General features: G+C 46.3%; 1 protein-coding gene across 3 annotated transcripts in view; it reads left to right on the top strand.

Moving 5' to 3' along the window:
• LOC142034287 (sodium/potassium/calcium exchanger 3-like) overlaps positions 1 to 16,193 on the top strand; it is a 282,832-nt gene that overhangs the window by 91,202 nt on the left and 175,437 nt on the right. For all 3 annotated transcript variants that reach the window (XM_075035262.1, XM_075035261.1, XM_075035269.1), the window contains exon 3: positions 15,425 to 15,501. In XM_075035262.1, the coding sequence (XP_074891363.1) occupies positions 15,425 to 15,501 (77 nt within the window). The remainder of the gene's footprint in view (positions 1 to 15,424; positions 15,502 to 16,193) is intronic.

Below are 16,193 nucleotides of genomic sequence, written 5' to 3'. Positions count from 1 at the left end.
ACAGTTGCCAGAATCTTGCTGCAACAGAAATAAGCCTTCTACTGAATAAAAGAAAATATAACCTTCTCTTTAAAGGTCACTTGCTGTTGTAATTTGACTTAAACTCTCTCTGAACCATATGCTGTTGCATATTATTTATTATTTCTGATTTCTTCCCCATTAGTGTTTAGATATATTTGCTCGTTGTCTTCAGATCTCAGATGCGCCTCAGACCTTGCAAGCTATTCATTTGCATTGAGGCCAAGGCAGAACCCTTTTGACGTCACAAGGGCTCTGCTTATATGTAGAGGCTTGTTGCTCCGAGGCTTTACTTTCTGCATCTGGGGAAAGCATCTGTTTCAGGGAAACCTCTTCTGGATCTGACTCTTGTTTTGTGTGTTTACGCTTGGCATAATGGAACAGCCACATGATGGAGCAGGATTCGAGCCTGGAGGCACACCGCAGTACAACACACAACCAAGACAGTCTAAAGAAAAGGGGGGATGACAGAATATGGGGTGCCAGGGTTGAGCAGTTCAAATGTGCCTCATTTCAAAGGAAATGCATCTTGCAATTTCTGTACAACTCTGAACATCTTAAATGTTGAACACGTGAAAATCAGATGTGCGTGGAATTACAAGCAGCTGAGCTGTTAGATACACTAACAAAGCCATGCATGTTTTATATGTGTGTGTGTTTTACACATAGATTAAAACATTACTACAGTTTAAAATCACAAGCCTGGCCAGAGCTTCCCTTCCTAGAATTGGTGCTACAAGGCAGAAATGGGGCTTCCTGGGAGATTTAATGAAGGGTGTTTGCATAGGTGGGTAGATGGGGAAGCTTGCTATGCCTGGTGTTTTCGATCAGTGATTTCTCATGAGTGCTTCCTCCAGAATAGGAAGGAGCGATGTTTGTTCTCACTTCCCATGCAAATCAGCTGCCAGTTCTGAATTCCCCATGGTGCACGTGGTTCATCATCTCATACTCCCATTCCTCCATCTTCTCCCTCCTTTCTTCCCTCCAGCCCATACATAACTTATCATACTTGAAAAAAATGCAACCTCTCCCATTTTATTCATACCATGTCTGTTTTGTCTGGCTCATCTCACCAAAAGGCACCTGTAAACAGGTAATTGGCAAGGCTCAGCAGCTTCAGTTGTGATGCTCCCATCGCTTTGCCTCTTGCTGCAATCTCTGACAGAGGAGCTGATAACAGTTATCTGTATAATTGAAACGTGTGTTTTGGCTGGGCTGTTAGACTGTCCCATTAGTAAGGGAAGCTAAAGATCAGTGAGGGAAAAAACCCCATCTGGCAGGGTGTAAAACGATAACCCTAACTTCATTTAACCTGCCAGTGCTGCCACCCAAAGCCCTCGAGCCCACAGGCATCTCCATATGGCTTTGCGTGGCCACTTCCACACAGCCAGGCTTTGCATCTCCTCCGGCGGATGAACTGCTGCCTCCAAAGGATCCGCTCTCGGAGGAGCAGGAACAGACCCCTGTGGGCAGGGGTTTGGGAGGCTGGTCAGGCAGAGTTGTCTTGTGTTCCTGTTGATTAAAGTACATAAATCCTTAAATGAATGCTTAATTATGTGGGTATTAGGGAGAGCAATTTTAGACTGATTTGGTCGCTGGAGAGGCATGGGTTGTTATGGAGAGCAGAAAAAAGCAAGGACTGTCAGGGCTGAGGATACTGGGGTCCTGTGGGCCCGCTCAGCTTGCAGAGGGGCTGGGGGGGGGGGTCTCTCCAAGGAAGGGGAGGCCAAAGAAAGACACTTGACTTTGATAGCAAAGCTTCTGATCTGTGGTATGTGTCTGGCCCAGAAGCAAGTCTGTTTTCCATTAGGAAGCTGCATGTTTTAAGCCAGTGAAGTGACCAAAGGCTTGCAGTGGTGTCATGCTAAACACTGGGGTCATTCTCTTGTCTCTGGTTTTGGACCTTTGATATGAAGCTTTGTGACAATAGGCACAAGCTGAGGAGTAGCACTTGCTGCTGGATCCTGTTCAAGGCCAGTTTAGGTGCAGAGCAGAGGTGACCTTCAGCCTGTTTGAATAGGCAGGGACGCGTTACTTCCTTGCAGTGCTGCGGCAGGCTGGCTTGGTGGATGGAAACCTCTGGTCACGCTCAGCTCTTGCTTGGCTCCCTCCCCGCTCTGGTGCTGCACAGGGTGCTGGGCCAGCCAGGCTCCCCAGGCACACAGGAGTGCGTGGAGAAAAAGTCACTGGCTCAGTGGAAGGCACACAGCCGCTATATTTTTGTTTCAGAAAACAGCCCAACACGCTGCCCGTTCTGTGCGTGTCATACGTTCTAACTTAGAGAGGAAGAGCAGGGAGCTGCGGGGTGCCCCAGAGCAGCCGCCTGTGGTTTTGGGGTCTCGGACACGCACGGCTATCTCAGCTCCGCATTGCTGCTCCTCTCCCTGCAGCCCTGACCGCACGCTCCTACAGCTGCTACCGGAGCTGTTCGCCTGCCCAGCAGCAGTTTCCAAAAGGGGGCATGGTGGGGGCCCACACCCCACCTCTGTGAACCACCTCCAAAGGGACACACATCTCACAGCCTGGGGGCATTTCTGACCTACCAGCAAGATTCTGCAGTGTCCTCTGCTGCTTCACCCCCAGTGCCAACACCAGTAGGCCCCCCCACTGCCCCATCTCCCCGCCAGGCGGTTCAGCATCCTTTGGCAGTGCTGCTGTCTGGCCTCAGTGGCACACTGCAGCCAGGTTGGACGTCTTCTAGTAAGCTTTTGACACAGCTGTATCTAGTCTTAATATCTGAAAAAAGCCCCCAGACTGAGTAAATGGGCCTGCGTGACTAAGAGGGTGAAGTTACGATGGGATTTATATCCTGGCAGGATCCCCCAGTGCTCTCTTCCTGCCATATTTAGCTAAAGGCCTTCTTTCTGATAAGAGAACATAGCAAATCAACCAAAATAGTTTCAGAGAAGTTCATAGGATGAGTGATTTGTGAAGGGATGTTTTTGTGTGATTGACATCTGGTTTGAATTCCTCAGGTGGGACTCAGGGTCTTTCTGAAGCACTGCTACCAGTGTAACATGTCCCCTCATCTGCAAGGGAGACATCTTCCCAGAGAGCTCCCAGAAAGTTAAGGTGAAAATGTTTGCTGATTGTGCGCAGACTAAAGCCCTCTGCTCTTGTGTTCACATCTTTGTCTAAGGCTGCTCTGCTTCATGTTATGTCTGCCTCTGCAGCTCTTCTTTTGTTCCATAAAGCTTAGTTTCCAAAGGCTGCTGGTAATAAAGGGGGCATCGGGATGGGCACACAGTGCCAGTGTCAAGGACTGGCCTCTGAGACAGGACCACTGTTAAGACCCCAGGGCCATTGGCTGCGGACAGCATCGGGGGAGCTCCCTCCCACTCCCACAGTCTTCACCACAGGAATCCCCTCATCCAGCCAAGCTGTTGCGTGAGAGGGTGAAGTAATTTGGCAGAAAACAAACCCCCTTGCATTCCAGCTTATCCTCAGATATCAGGGGGGCTGGGGGCGACTAGGCTTAGGTTCTGAGCTATATCCAATTTGGCACTATTAGTGCCAAACTGATCAGTGTCACTATTTCAGCAATATTTGGAACTGCGGGGTTAAAGGCGCAGTGTTGGCATTCAACTGTTGGTAATCTACTGTGAAACGCCATTGTCCAGCTGGTTTCTTCACTGGCCACACGGGTGAATTATAAGGTGAATGAGTCCTTTTAATGATACCTCTTTTTTCCAATTCTGTTACCACCCCATCAATCCCTGTGAGTACTGCTGCAGGCAATGGATATTGCTGAACATTGGTGAGTTTGGAGGAAGGTAAGGGTATAGATGTTGCTAACAGACTTAATCTCATTGTGCCCAATTTTTCTCCATTTCCTGCAAAACTCTACACAGTCGCATCTGGGAGTTTCCACATTCACCCAAGCAGTATGTCAAATCCCAAGAGATTAGTATGTGCAGCACCAACTAATGCCTCTGCCCTGGTTAATCTCCGCTCCCCTGGTAACCAGAGGGCAATTTTTGTGGTAGGGCACTTCTTTACCACATCATCAATCCCTGTGAATATGACTCTGCGTTGGCCAGGTCCTACACCCAGGGTTTGTGCCGTTTCGTTAGTGATTACTGACATTTGTGCCCTGGAATCAATAAGAAATTCTGTTAATATTTTCCTGGATCCAGCAGGAATGGCAATGATAGGTTCAGAATGGTTGTCAGAGAGCCACTGAATTGCTAATACCTGCTGGGTAGGGTGGCTCACTGCACTCCCCAGGGATGGAAGTTTTTTTGCTGGGGTTCTGTCAAATCAATCAGGTTTTGTTCTGATGCAGAAGGCACACCTTTTTTATGGGTCGGGGGTTCTCTAGGTAAACATTTTTCCCTGACTGAGTTATTCTTTCTAGATAAAGACTGGACTAATGCACAGAGATCCTCTGTAGAGACACGGTGTAAAAATTGTCGAGGCACACCCAGATCTAGGGCTTTATGCCTAAACTCACTCCGTTCTGAATTAGATCTGAACCTCCCATCAGATTGAGGTTTTTGGGTATGGTCTTGGCAAACTCACCGGGCTTGATCGGTGGGTTTTCCACTGGATGAACTGACCCAACCCATTCGGCATCCATACCTATCTGTTTCTTGTACAAATTCACTCCAGGTGGGTATGTGAGTGCGCTGACTTCGGCTACAATTGCGATTAGCGTCTTCAAGGGCAGCTTTTATACGATCTTCAGTGTTTGCTGCAAATGTCTTGAGACAGTCAGGAAGGCTGCAAATGAGAGGGGTTAATTGTGCTGGGTCGATAGGAGCCAACATTGGGGATTTCCTTAACTCGTCTCTCTCGTATATTGCTTGTATACAGGCTGCTTTCTGTACTGCTGCAGCCATATCAGAATAGCCCATGGCTCTAATCTCCAGTGGTTCGCCTCTCTCTTGAGGATCAATACCACCTGCCCAATATGCTGCTTGTGCAGTTAAGGAATAATTAAGACCTCCTGGCTTGGTGGTTAAAAATAGTCCTGGCCCCCAATAGCCTCCTGCTTCTTCCTCATCTAACACAATACGATCTCCCCCTTCAAGAGACAGTTGCCACACATGCTCAACCACAGACTCTCCTGGCCGCCTTGAATATTTCTCTTGTATTTTCATCAACTCGGATGGTGACCCGGGGATGGTACGCACAGTAGGGTGTACCTCATCATCATCACTGTCGGGCCAAATTTCTGCAGTCCGAGTTTCAAAATTTGGGTTACGCATTAATCTACAAATCTGTTTGACTGGAACAGAAGGTTGCATATTATCTAATAACCAACTCACCCTTTCCAAAAGTTGCTTAAGATTACTATTTTCACGCACAAGTTTATTGTTTTCACTCACAAGTTTATCAGTTCGGGTTCCTAGTTTTTCTTCTGTCTCCCTCTCAAAGGCCAATGATGACTTTAGCACCTCATTTTCGGATTTCAGAGTTGCATATTCTATGGCAGAAATCTGACTGGGAGCAGGGTCTCTTTAGCTTCTTGTTGAGCACAAGATAAACAGGCACCTAAGACAGCACAAATAACACCTTTACCTTTTCCTGCTCTGAGCTTTTGCACAGCCTGACACTGCTCAATGTGCTCTACCACTTTCTCTTCATCCTTCCAAAATTTCTGGGCCCATTCCTTCCCAGCCAGGGAAGGGGCACAGTCATGTTTTTGCAGCAGTTTATCCATGGCAGTCCTGCCAACTACTTCAATTTTCGGTCATGTGAAAGGGTGACGTAATTTAGCAGAAAACAAACCCCCTTGCATTCCAGCTTATCCTCAGATATCAGAGGGGCTGGGGGCGACTAGTTTTAGATTCTGAGTGATATCTAATTTGGCACTATTAGCCTGGTCGCGTCTAACTTATTGAACTCTCATGATTACGGATGCACTAATAGCGTACTGCACTTTCAGCCTAGTCACACTCCATGGACTCACACGGCCAGACTTGGAGAGTTTGGCAGCACCCAGTGAGAAACTTTTACGGCCAGCTTAATGAATAGTGCGGTTTATTAAAGCAACAAAAATACAGCTTCTTATGGATTGCCAGTGATAAATACACTGCCTGCAAAAGCACGTGCAAACACTCAGATTATGAATAATACACCGCGTGAAATCAGAAAAGTGACTCTATGAATAGAGTTTTCTAAGTTTTCCGAGTAAGCACTGAGTATAGTCCGGATCTTACCCAAAGGCGTCCCTGTAGGGGGGAAGAGAGGCTCAGCCCGTCGACTGATCCCTGGAGTCAGAGGTAGTCTGCAATGGTATCTTCCCTGACTTGTTTTCGATGATGCCTTCCCTAGCATTCCCCATTTCTTAGGCCATTTTTAGACAATTCTTTACCTTCAGGGTGGAGCTTGAGTGACTCTAGTCATACATACCTTTATTATGATTGGTATAAAATTCTCTCGCTTCACTTTTAAAGGTGTAGATTAACAAAAATTCAGAGCGCAGGCTCAGTGAGGGGGTGGTTGCACCTTGGAGATGGGTAGTCTTTGGGATGGAGGTGTGTTTTGGTATTATAATGACATTATAATGAGCAAAGTTTGCACAAAGGACAGCATTTTGTCAAAACATGACAGACAGTTGGCCTAGGGGGTCAAATATGCAGTTTATCAGTACCATAGTACCGTGAAGTTCCCATCTCTGCAGTGATTCACAGAGCCTGGCCACAGAGTCTTCAGCCCGTTCCACCTTCTGTGCCAGTTTGCAAGCAATGTTGTCTAGGGAACCATTATGGAGTGGATTCCTTGCGTACCAGTTGCACTCCACCCTGAAAGCTTCTTCAGTGTTATACCTTTCCTTAGTGTGTGAAAATGCCGTACCTTCAATATAGGTTTAGTTTCTATGACACGTCCAGTAATTATTCCATACACGCGAAGCAGTGTCACTTCACCCTGCTTCCCCTTCTCAGGAAACCTTGGGTGGCCCCATGCTTCTCCCTGCACGCTCTCTCCCTTTAAAAGGTGATCTGGCACCCACCCAGGTGTACTGAAGGGAAGATTTTGGCTGTTGGTCAGAGCTGGTCTGCAGTGGGCTCGCTGAAGTTGACTTGTAGCAAGTCTCCCTGTCATGACAGTAATGCTCTGGGTACATTGTTGATGACTGCTGAACACCCAGCCTGGAAAAATATAAAAATGTTTTTGTTCACTGTGTTTGCTGTCGGCATCCTTTGTGCTGGGTGTAAGCCCGCTACTCCTCTGTGTGAGCAAATCAACATGCAGTAACCCAAGGAACTGGAAGCGTGCATAAGCTCGTCACTGCCTGAACATCCACCATAAACGATTAATTTTTGGTAATTAGAAATTCATTACTGCAGAGGTACAGAAAATGCTATCTGAACATCCATTGCTTGGTAAGAGCCGACCCTTGTAAAGCCGTCTCAAGGTATGGGATGGTGCCATCGGCTGGGGGAGGGGAGCGCTGCATGATTTATAAGGGTGTGCTGTACCCCCATGCTGTTTCAGCTGCTTGTTTTCAGCAGTTAAATGGTGACATGAGTAAAACCTTAGCAAAATGCTTTATTATTGATATATCAGCATAGTTTGGCTGTCTTGAATTTTAGATCGTGCCACTGTAATACAAACACCATTTTTACTTGGTAGAAAGTAAAACATTTATATATATGTAAAAAAAGTACTCCACCTTTCTCTCGGAGAGAATTTGACTGATCCTTATTGCTTTTAAAGACAACTAAAGATTTTCACAGTCCCTTGCTCTCCCGTACCACGTGATCTAAAGCTGTTCCCATGGGGTTTGGCTGCAGGGACTGGCGTGCAGTGGAGCGTGGGGCTGTCCACGACCCAGCCAGTCTCCAGGCAGTGGTAGCTGTGAAGCTGAACATATCCAGGAGTTCCTGAGCCCCGTTGCCTCCTCACATCTGCAAGCTCACCCCGGCGGGTCACTGGTCCGTGTGAGGGACAGGCTTCAGGGATGTAGCAGTTACTCTCCTGTATATTTGGTAGGGCCTACGGTGCTGTCAGAGTTGATACTGTTCAGGGGATGCTGTTGGAGGACAGGGAATTGGGCTAGACAGTGTGCAGGCAGGTGGTGAATGTAATTTTATTGCTAACCCTGAAGCAGTCAAAAATCTTGAGCCTGAGTTTAAAATCATGAATTTGAGGATGGCAGGGGAGGGGAGGGAAGGTAACTTAATTGTTTTAAAGTTTATTTTTATTTCCCTGTGTAAAAAGCTGTTGGCATTGATTCAGAAAATGTTGTCTGAGGTCACATCACAAGGTCTACTCCACTAACGTCTGTCCTTCATAGATGACAACAGTAGAAGTCAAAGAAACCTATTGAGCAAATGTGGGGACACTTCCTGATGCACTTTCCCCAGCTGCAGCTGTTCACTGCACGGGGACTTCCTGAGCTGCAGGAACAATCTTTATGTTATTGGTCTTTGATGGACTTCTTTTCTCCCACTGGCTTGTCAGTTAGCTTTGTGAAGCCATGGAAAAAATCAGATTTGCAGCACCCTGTGTTGACAAGCTGAGCTGTCTGCGTGTGCTGTGAGGTTTCGAAGGGCTGCTGTGGCTGTGGACCTGCTTCCTGCTGGCCCCTCTCATTTATGCACCAGGAGAGCTGGTGAGCAGTTGGTCCCTTTTCTCTCTCTCCTTGCCGCTCAAGTTCAGAAACCCCTGCTCCGCTCTGCCTTTTTCAGGTTGAAGAGGTGGTCTCTCTTCCAGCATTTCATGCTCAGCGGCTTGTCCATCCTCCCGGCGGATCCCGTTGCTGCTCTCTGAGCCGTTTGCAGCTGCACTGCATCCCTGCCAAGATGGGGAGGCAAGCACGATAGGCGCTGCCTAAGATACAGCACCACATGCCTCTATGCAGTGGCATAACGATGTTCCCTTGAGTTCTCTGTTCCTGTTGTGGTTGTTGCTAATAATGTGTTTGCTTTCCTGTTGTGAGCTGGCACGCTCTGAGCACCTCGAGCTGGGCACAGGAGTAAACGATCTGTCATCTGGGCTTAGACAAGAGCTTGTGCCTAGCTGCTTGGCACAGCTACATGCCTGTTTTTCCAGCTGTAGAAGTATAGTTGACTCTGGGACTTGAAATGACAGCTGAGGTAGCGTTGATATTGTGAATACCAGTGATGCCTAATTGTTGGAGTTACATATCTAAATCCTGGTTTCTAATCCAGCCCACTTATGTAGTTTTTTCAAGTCATGCCTTTCTGTAGCCTTGTCTTCTACCCTGTGATGGGATGTGCAGCTCACTTCTGAAGAGCTCTTGGGAAAGAAGGGAGCCACTGGGCAGAGTAGTTATCCTAGAAAGCTGTATACAAATCCAGGCTGGGCCTTTCCCCACTAGGTATTTGGATGCTTCGGGATTGCAGTGCCTGGCACTGACATGACTTACCTCTGACCATGAAAGAATTATGGGGGCAGCGTGAGAAAATGAACCAAGTTTTTAAATTTCTGACGGTTTTCTTTGCTGATAATTCATTGCCTAGGCTGAACATCCTAGTTCTTCCTTCTTGTATGAAAGCTATGGCAGATTCCCAAGGGGTTTCTTTTCCCTAGGGTAGGTACACTGGCTAGCAATATAAAGACTTTTTTAAAAAATAAGCATATGTTGCAGCTTTGAGAACTATTGATCCAGTACAGTGTTGGGTTTTTTTTGAAAAAAGAATCCTTTTGGAAAGGTGGAAACATTAAATAGGAGAGGGAAAGGAGTGGCAGGTTAAAGGGTTTTGAAAGCGTAACACTCCCTGCTGCCATCCAGAGGAATGGTACAGCAGCATCTTCACTGCGCATCTGTCCTTGGCACGGCGTGTGAACTGCCTGGAGTAGCTTGACTGTGCAGAACAGAGGGAAATTTGTACTGCACCGGCAAATCCTCTGAACAGAATGGTAATGCAGATCATTTCGTAAGTCAGCTGAAGCCAAGGCTGAACAGGGTTCCAGTTTTAATGAATCGCACACTGATTGAGAATAAAAGGACAAGAATTTATTCCAACTCATTGTATTATGACTGAAATAACGTTTCCCTGTCAAGCATGGGTACAACATTTTCCTCTAAATCTGGCGAGGGGAGCACATACTGCGATACCCTTGTGAATGCTCTCATGTGAGCGAGTAGCAGCAGGTCTGCTGCTGCTTTGTACTTGCTGGGGTTGTGCCGTGGGCTGCAGTAGGTGCCATATGCCCCGCTCTTGAAAGGTGTGGGCTCCCCATTCTGTATAACAGCCACTACCTGTATAAACATCTGAAGTCTTGCTGTCAGGTCCTTGGCTAATGCTAAGGAGTGCAACTTTTTACACCTACTGCTGATCTGTTCCTTTATTATTTAGCCTCCGTTACACAGCTAATCCATACCTTGCTAATAGTCATCTAGTTCCAGTTACTTCCAAATTCTAATAATCCTAGTATTTACTAGTAATTTTACAATTTGCCAATACAAGATTGAACTGCATCCTAAAAGAAGCGTTGTGTTGAGTTGCACACTCTTGCGCTTTGTTTGCTGAGAACGTACCTCATTAACTGAAAACTAAAACTGTGTTGCGTGCATCTGAAGGCTGGAATTCATGTCTGCGGTAGAAATGCTGTCAGTGTTGGATGCTGCAGTCCTGCTGCAAGGGTATGGGCCTGGTCTTGGCAATGAGCATTGTACCTAATGCCCATGCAGAAAATGTCTGTGGAGGTGCTGAGTTCGTGTGAAGATCCTGCCCGTCTGCAGTTTGCAGGCCCAATACCTACAAAGTCTGCAGGATGAGAGTGGGTCAATTAGGCAGAAATGTTTAACTCTTTGAGTTTAGGTTCATTGCCAGGGAGGCTGGTTTTTTTCCTGGTGCAATCAAAATAAGCCTGGCAAAATCTGCCCTTATTTTCTGTACAAAAGCTGAGGACTCTTTTAAGCAAAATAACACACTGTATGAGCTTTTATACTAGCTAAATAGGGCAGCTGTTGTTGGAGTGGTGTTCCAGCAACACCCTTTATTTCTTCTTAGAGAGGAGCTCCTGTGTTTTGCAAAGCTCTCCTCTTATCTGTACTCATCTGCACCTGATGCATCTAATAAAAATACAGCAGATTTCAAATTTGCATACATTATTTTATAATTAATTTTATAATACATTGAACTGTAAGCCACTAAAAGCGTTTGTGTGCAGACGATGTCATAGAGAATGCAGTGATGGACACCTTAGATTTTCTCAGATAAGAAGGTGCATTTCATTACAGCGTGGGGGTGGGAACCTGAAGCTGAGGGAGGATTAGATGTTTCTGCTGTGCAGAGAAAGGATGGCTAGGATTCCCCCACCTTTGCCAGTAGCAACAAGCTTACTCTATTTTTATACTGTGTTTTTTCTGTATGCTTTTACCTTAGGTGTGCTTCAGTCTCCTTGAACCTCCTAGAGTCTCTTGATAAAGGGATTGGATTTTCATTTTTTCTGTCTGTTACGAATTGTCATGGTAATATCTCCTAGGCAGCTGCAGGAGGGAGAGGGAACCATATGCGTGTGTGTGTGTTAGCAAACCATTTTGCCCATTGCTAAAAACATACCTCCCCATGTTTCCTTTGCAATGTCTTATGGTCTGGTGAATGGTCAGGAACATTTCTTAAACTAAACTGTGATGAAAACATTTGATTTTCACATAATGATATTTTACTGAGGAAAGAGGAATCCTTTCCAGCTATTTTAACTTCATCGTCTTGCATCTTCCATAGTGTTTTGTGTTGTTTCTGGTTTTTTGTTTGTTTGTTTGTTTGTTTAAACTCCTGTCTTTGTGCTGGTACCCGTCTGACTAGTTTCTTTAGGTTGCACACCTAAACATGCTTTTGGCAGCTTTGTGCGTATCTGACACAGTACATGTGTTGGGGGGGGTGGGAGGATGAAGGGCATCCTGGCAGTACTACCTCTGCTTCAGAAGAAAATAGGTACAATCCCTGGCAGGTGAATCCCGATTTATTATAAAAAGTCGCGGGTATTGCTAGTTCTCATAAAAGGCCAAAACCTTCTGCCCCCTGTGCAGTTCAGGCTGGCCCCCACGCTGGGCATTTCTCTTGGGAGGTGCCGGCAGCCCCTGCTCCCCTTGCCCTCTCCAGACTTCCCACCTACCCAGAGCCCCTCTGGACCGGGGCTTCCCCAGCCCGGTCAGAGGTTAGGCATGGCCAGGTCCTGGTCCTCTGGGACCCCGCACACCAGATGAGCGATGTAAACCGCGAGCCGATGGTGGGTGACCACGCCAGACTTCTCGGCAAGCTGTGGCGCACAGCCCTCTCTCATCTGGTGCGATCTGTGTCTGCGACGTTGTCTGTCACGCGCTCAAGGGTACTGCTGGTGCTACTTCATCGTAAGGTGAATTTTAAAGGTGCCATCTGTACTGCTCCAGTAGCTCCCACTAGTTTGTTAGGACTCATTATAATGTTTACCGATGCACAGGAATACAATTAACAGTATTAACCTGAATCTTTGGTTAAAAGACTGCTTATGTAAAAAAGAAGGTTTTCCTCCTCAGATGCAGTGCCTGGGTAGATCCTTGCTTGCATTAGTAACAAAATTAAGATGTAGCTGCGTTTTGCTCAGTTATTGCTTCACAGGCAGCAAAGCTGTGAGAGTGAGCTGTGTTGTTTTCCATTTAATCATCTATGGAATTGCTAATTAAATTCCAATTGCTGGAGCTTTATTAATGATAATGATGTGAAAGCAGGAAAAATGGAGCTTGATTTTTTTTTTCAGCACACAACTCAAGGCTGAATGTGCAGTACTGACCATTAGAAGAAAGCCATTACTTTAGTTGTTATTGATCAATTCAAATCTGGAATTACTGAGAAGCACTTGGAATGCCAGAACATCATCTTCACACTGGCTTTTTAGTTTATAACCAAAAGCCATTCTTGCAGCCTAATTGGCAGACTGTCTTCAAGTGCTTTATAATCCAATTAACATCCAGAACAGTAATAAAGTATTTGAGTAAATGGACGTAATTTGTCTTTAAATGACTTGCAACACCATATTTGCAACAAAGGTTATCCAACTGTATTGCGTGCTGTTTTCAACTGTTAATACTGATTACTTAACTTTGGAAAGAGAACTGCTCATCTAACAAAAATATATTGCTCTTAATGAAGGCACATTGAACAAACTAAATTGCTGAGCTGTTTTCTGGGTTGGTATAGTAGGCCATCATCTGTCCCAGATGCTTGTTAGTGTGTCATTTCTAAGACTTTATGACTCTGATGGTCTTAAACTGGGTGATAAAGCCAAGGTGAAGTGCAAACCTCCTCTAGGTATAAGCTTGTTACTTCGGAGCTGGTGCTTTTCTCTGCTGTAAGGAGGAAGGGAGCAAAAGCCTGAATGCTTGAGCAACCAGGAGGTCATGGCTCTGCTTCCATCACCTCTCACTGCAGATTTCAAAATGTCCCTTTCTTCTCTCTTGATTGTTTAGAAAACTGCCCAAATCAGGAAGCTGACATAATGGCCACCTAGCCCAGCATCTTGCTTCTGGAAGTGGCTGGTAGGGGATGCTTAGGGAGAAGTGTAAGCAACAGAGCACATAAAGATCAGTCCTTCTGCCCATGCATACCCTTGCTGACTGCTCAAGACAGGGTTTACAGCAACTGGAGTTTGCATTTAGATTACCATACTTAGTGTCACCAAGAGACAATCCATGGAGGATCTCCCTTTGGGCCTTTCCTACTTTGTTGCCTGTCGCAGCATCCCTAGGGAATGAAATCCTCCATTTTATAACATGCCGTGTGCTAAAAGTACTTCTGCCTGTTTCCAAAATGTGCCACCTTGTAACTTCAGAAGGTGGAAGGAGTTGGAGGGGGGTTAGCATCTTTAGCACATCACCTTCTGACCATGTGGAATGCCTTCTTTTTTTCCATTGTGTGAGCTCAGCTCCAGCAAGGTGTGGTAGACCACTGAGGAGATTGTGGTCATGAGGAGATCGGTGAGGTCAGAAACAGGATCCACTTACCCTGCCAATGGGCAGCTTTACTGAGAGAAACAGCATCTGATTTGGGTTGCTGGTTTTTTCCCTGCTCTATCATATCATTATTTGAAATAATTATGTTTCTGCATGAAGTTTCTTCATGGTTCAATTCTACCAACAGATGCTCTTTCTGAAGCTAATTAGACCATCGAGTCTGCCTGAGTCCTACAGCCTTAGTGCGGAGTAAAGGCATATATCCTTCATTTGGAGCAATCACAGCTTTGCCTTTGAGTTTACTGCAGGTAAAAAGCTGCTGTTGGAAACATGTACAGGCTGTGCCGAGGGAGTCCTCGGACACCATCCTTGCATTTGTGGGCAATAGCTGTTGCCTTGCCATGGTTCTGTGGCTGAAGTCTGGCCATTTTACACAGACTGCTTGATGGCCTTTGGGGAAGGTGGGAACTCTCACCCCTTCTCATGGCACAGGTCATGTCACAGCACCTTCACAGAAAACTTGCTTCCAGGATTTCAAACGTGTCACCCTGTTGAACCGTTGTCTTCGGGAGGAGTCCAGCTTGCCTTTGCACATAGGGTTACATCTCGTGGGGCTTTGCAGTAACACGAAGCCTTCCTGATGGAAATCTTTGCAATTCCAAAGAGTTGCACCCTTGCTTTTTTTCCCCAAAATACTTGATATGTCTTTGTCAAAACCTTCTTTGCATCACTAACGTCATACATCATATGTCTTGTTTGTGTTGAGGACGTCTCTGAGGACGCAGAGTGAAGTCTGGAGGTAGAGGCAGGATTCATTTTGATCTGAAATTTCCAAATCTGCCACTGTCCTGGGTGGCGTCCCATTTCAGCCACTGGCTAGCTATCTAACACACAGCAGGTTATCTTCAGAGTGTTTCATGTACAGGGAAGTCCAGTATCTTGATGCTGTTACTAGTTCAGTGGGGGCAGTGAGAGACACCAGGGCAGGGTAAAGAATGAAAACAGCTGAGAGGTGGTTTGCCACAAGGCCTCTGCTGTGCCTGCTGTTGGGAAGGGCACTTGAGGGAAGTCGTTGCCCATCTGGAGAGCGTTAGGTCCTGCCAGAGATGAGAACATGTTACCTGCGCCCTACTGATGGGGAGGTGGTGACGGGGGCTTGGGGGGAGGCTTTTACGCATCCATTTTCGTGAGAGCGACCCATCACCACCTACTCTGTGCAATGCTGTTTCCCTTGAACATTTTCAGGAGAGTGCAGTGTGCTGTGCTCTTGGGATTTATATGCCATCCCCAAGGTGGCTTTAGGTGCACAACATTGTGGTTGCCACTGAAGCAAATTACTCAGCAAACATTTGGGGAAAGGCTATAATTGCCAGAGGGCAAGTTAAGCTAAACTAACAGGGAGGCGAAACAAAAAGCCTCTGGTGTGGTAGTTGTAGGACTACTGCCCGGTAGAAGGGCTTGGACAACTTTTCGTTGTGTTACTTAACAGCACGTGCGGTGGTTTTGGGTAGCCGATTAAACATCTGAGCTTTCTTTTGTCCCCCCTTTTTGCAGCTCTCCATGAATTCCCCAATGACATCTTCACGAATGAGGACAGGAGACACGGAGCTGTGGTCCTGCACGTCCTTTGTGTAAGTTTTGTGACTTTGCAGTTCTTCTCCTATCAGTGTGGACAGGGCTCAGTGCACTCACCGCAGGCTGATGCCGCCTCCTGCCCACAGGGACTTCTGGTCTTAATCGTGGTTGAGAGTGAATTTCAGTAACTACACTGAGTATAACGTACTTCAGTTTTACATAAACCCCTTTTAAAAGCCCCGGTGCAGCCCATGAGCGCAGGCGCATGCTTTCATGTGAATAAACTCCTGTGAGTTGATTTACTCCAGCCAGACCAGCTTTGCTGAGGCTGTTGGGCAGCTGGGGTCCCCTACCCTCCGCCCCTGAGCACAAGGACACTGCAGGGTTGGCAGGTCAAGGGAGGACATTCATGTAACTGCTTTCAAAAATAAGTGAAGTCTTCACCCAGAAATTGCCCCCAGAAATCCTTGTGGCACCCCTTATGACACAGCTGTAGGAGAAAGAAATTAGAGAGGGTTTTCTGTTTAAAAGATTATCGACTGGATTAATAAAAAAAAGTTTGCATGTCCAGAATTCCCCTGAGTAGTTAAGTTGCTAAAGTGAATTTTTCTTCCTGAATATATTAAAGATTGTAACTTCTCATTTATCAGCTGCAGGGTGTCCTGGATCCTCCTGGGAATTCTGGAGGACATCAGGCAGGCAAGGGATTTGCCTCAAAGTTCAGAAATATGCCAAGACAATGGTAATA

Source organism: Buteo buteo, chromosome 9 (genome assembly GCF_964188355.1).
Source record: "Buteo buteo chromosome 9, bButBut1.hap1.1, whole genome shotgun sequence".
Lineage (NCBI taxonomy): Eukaryota > Metazoa > Chordata > Aves > Accipitriformes > Accipitridae > Buteo > Buteo buteo.
Note: the sequence above shows the minus strand (reverse complement) of the source record. Positions and strands in the feature narration are given on the sequence as shown.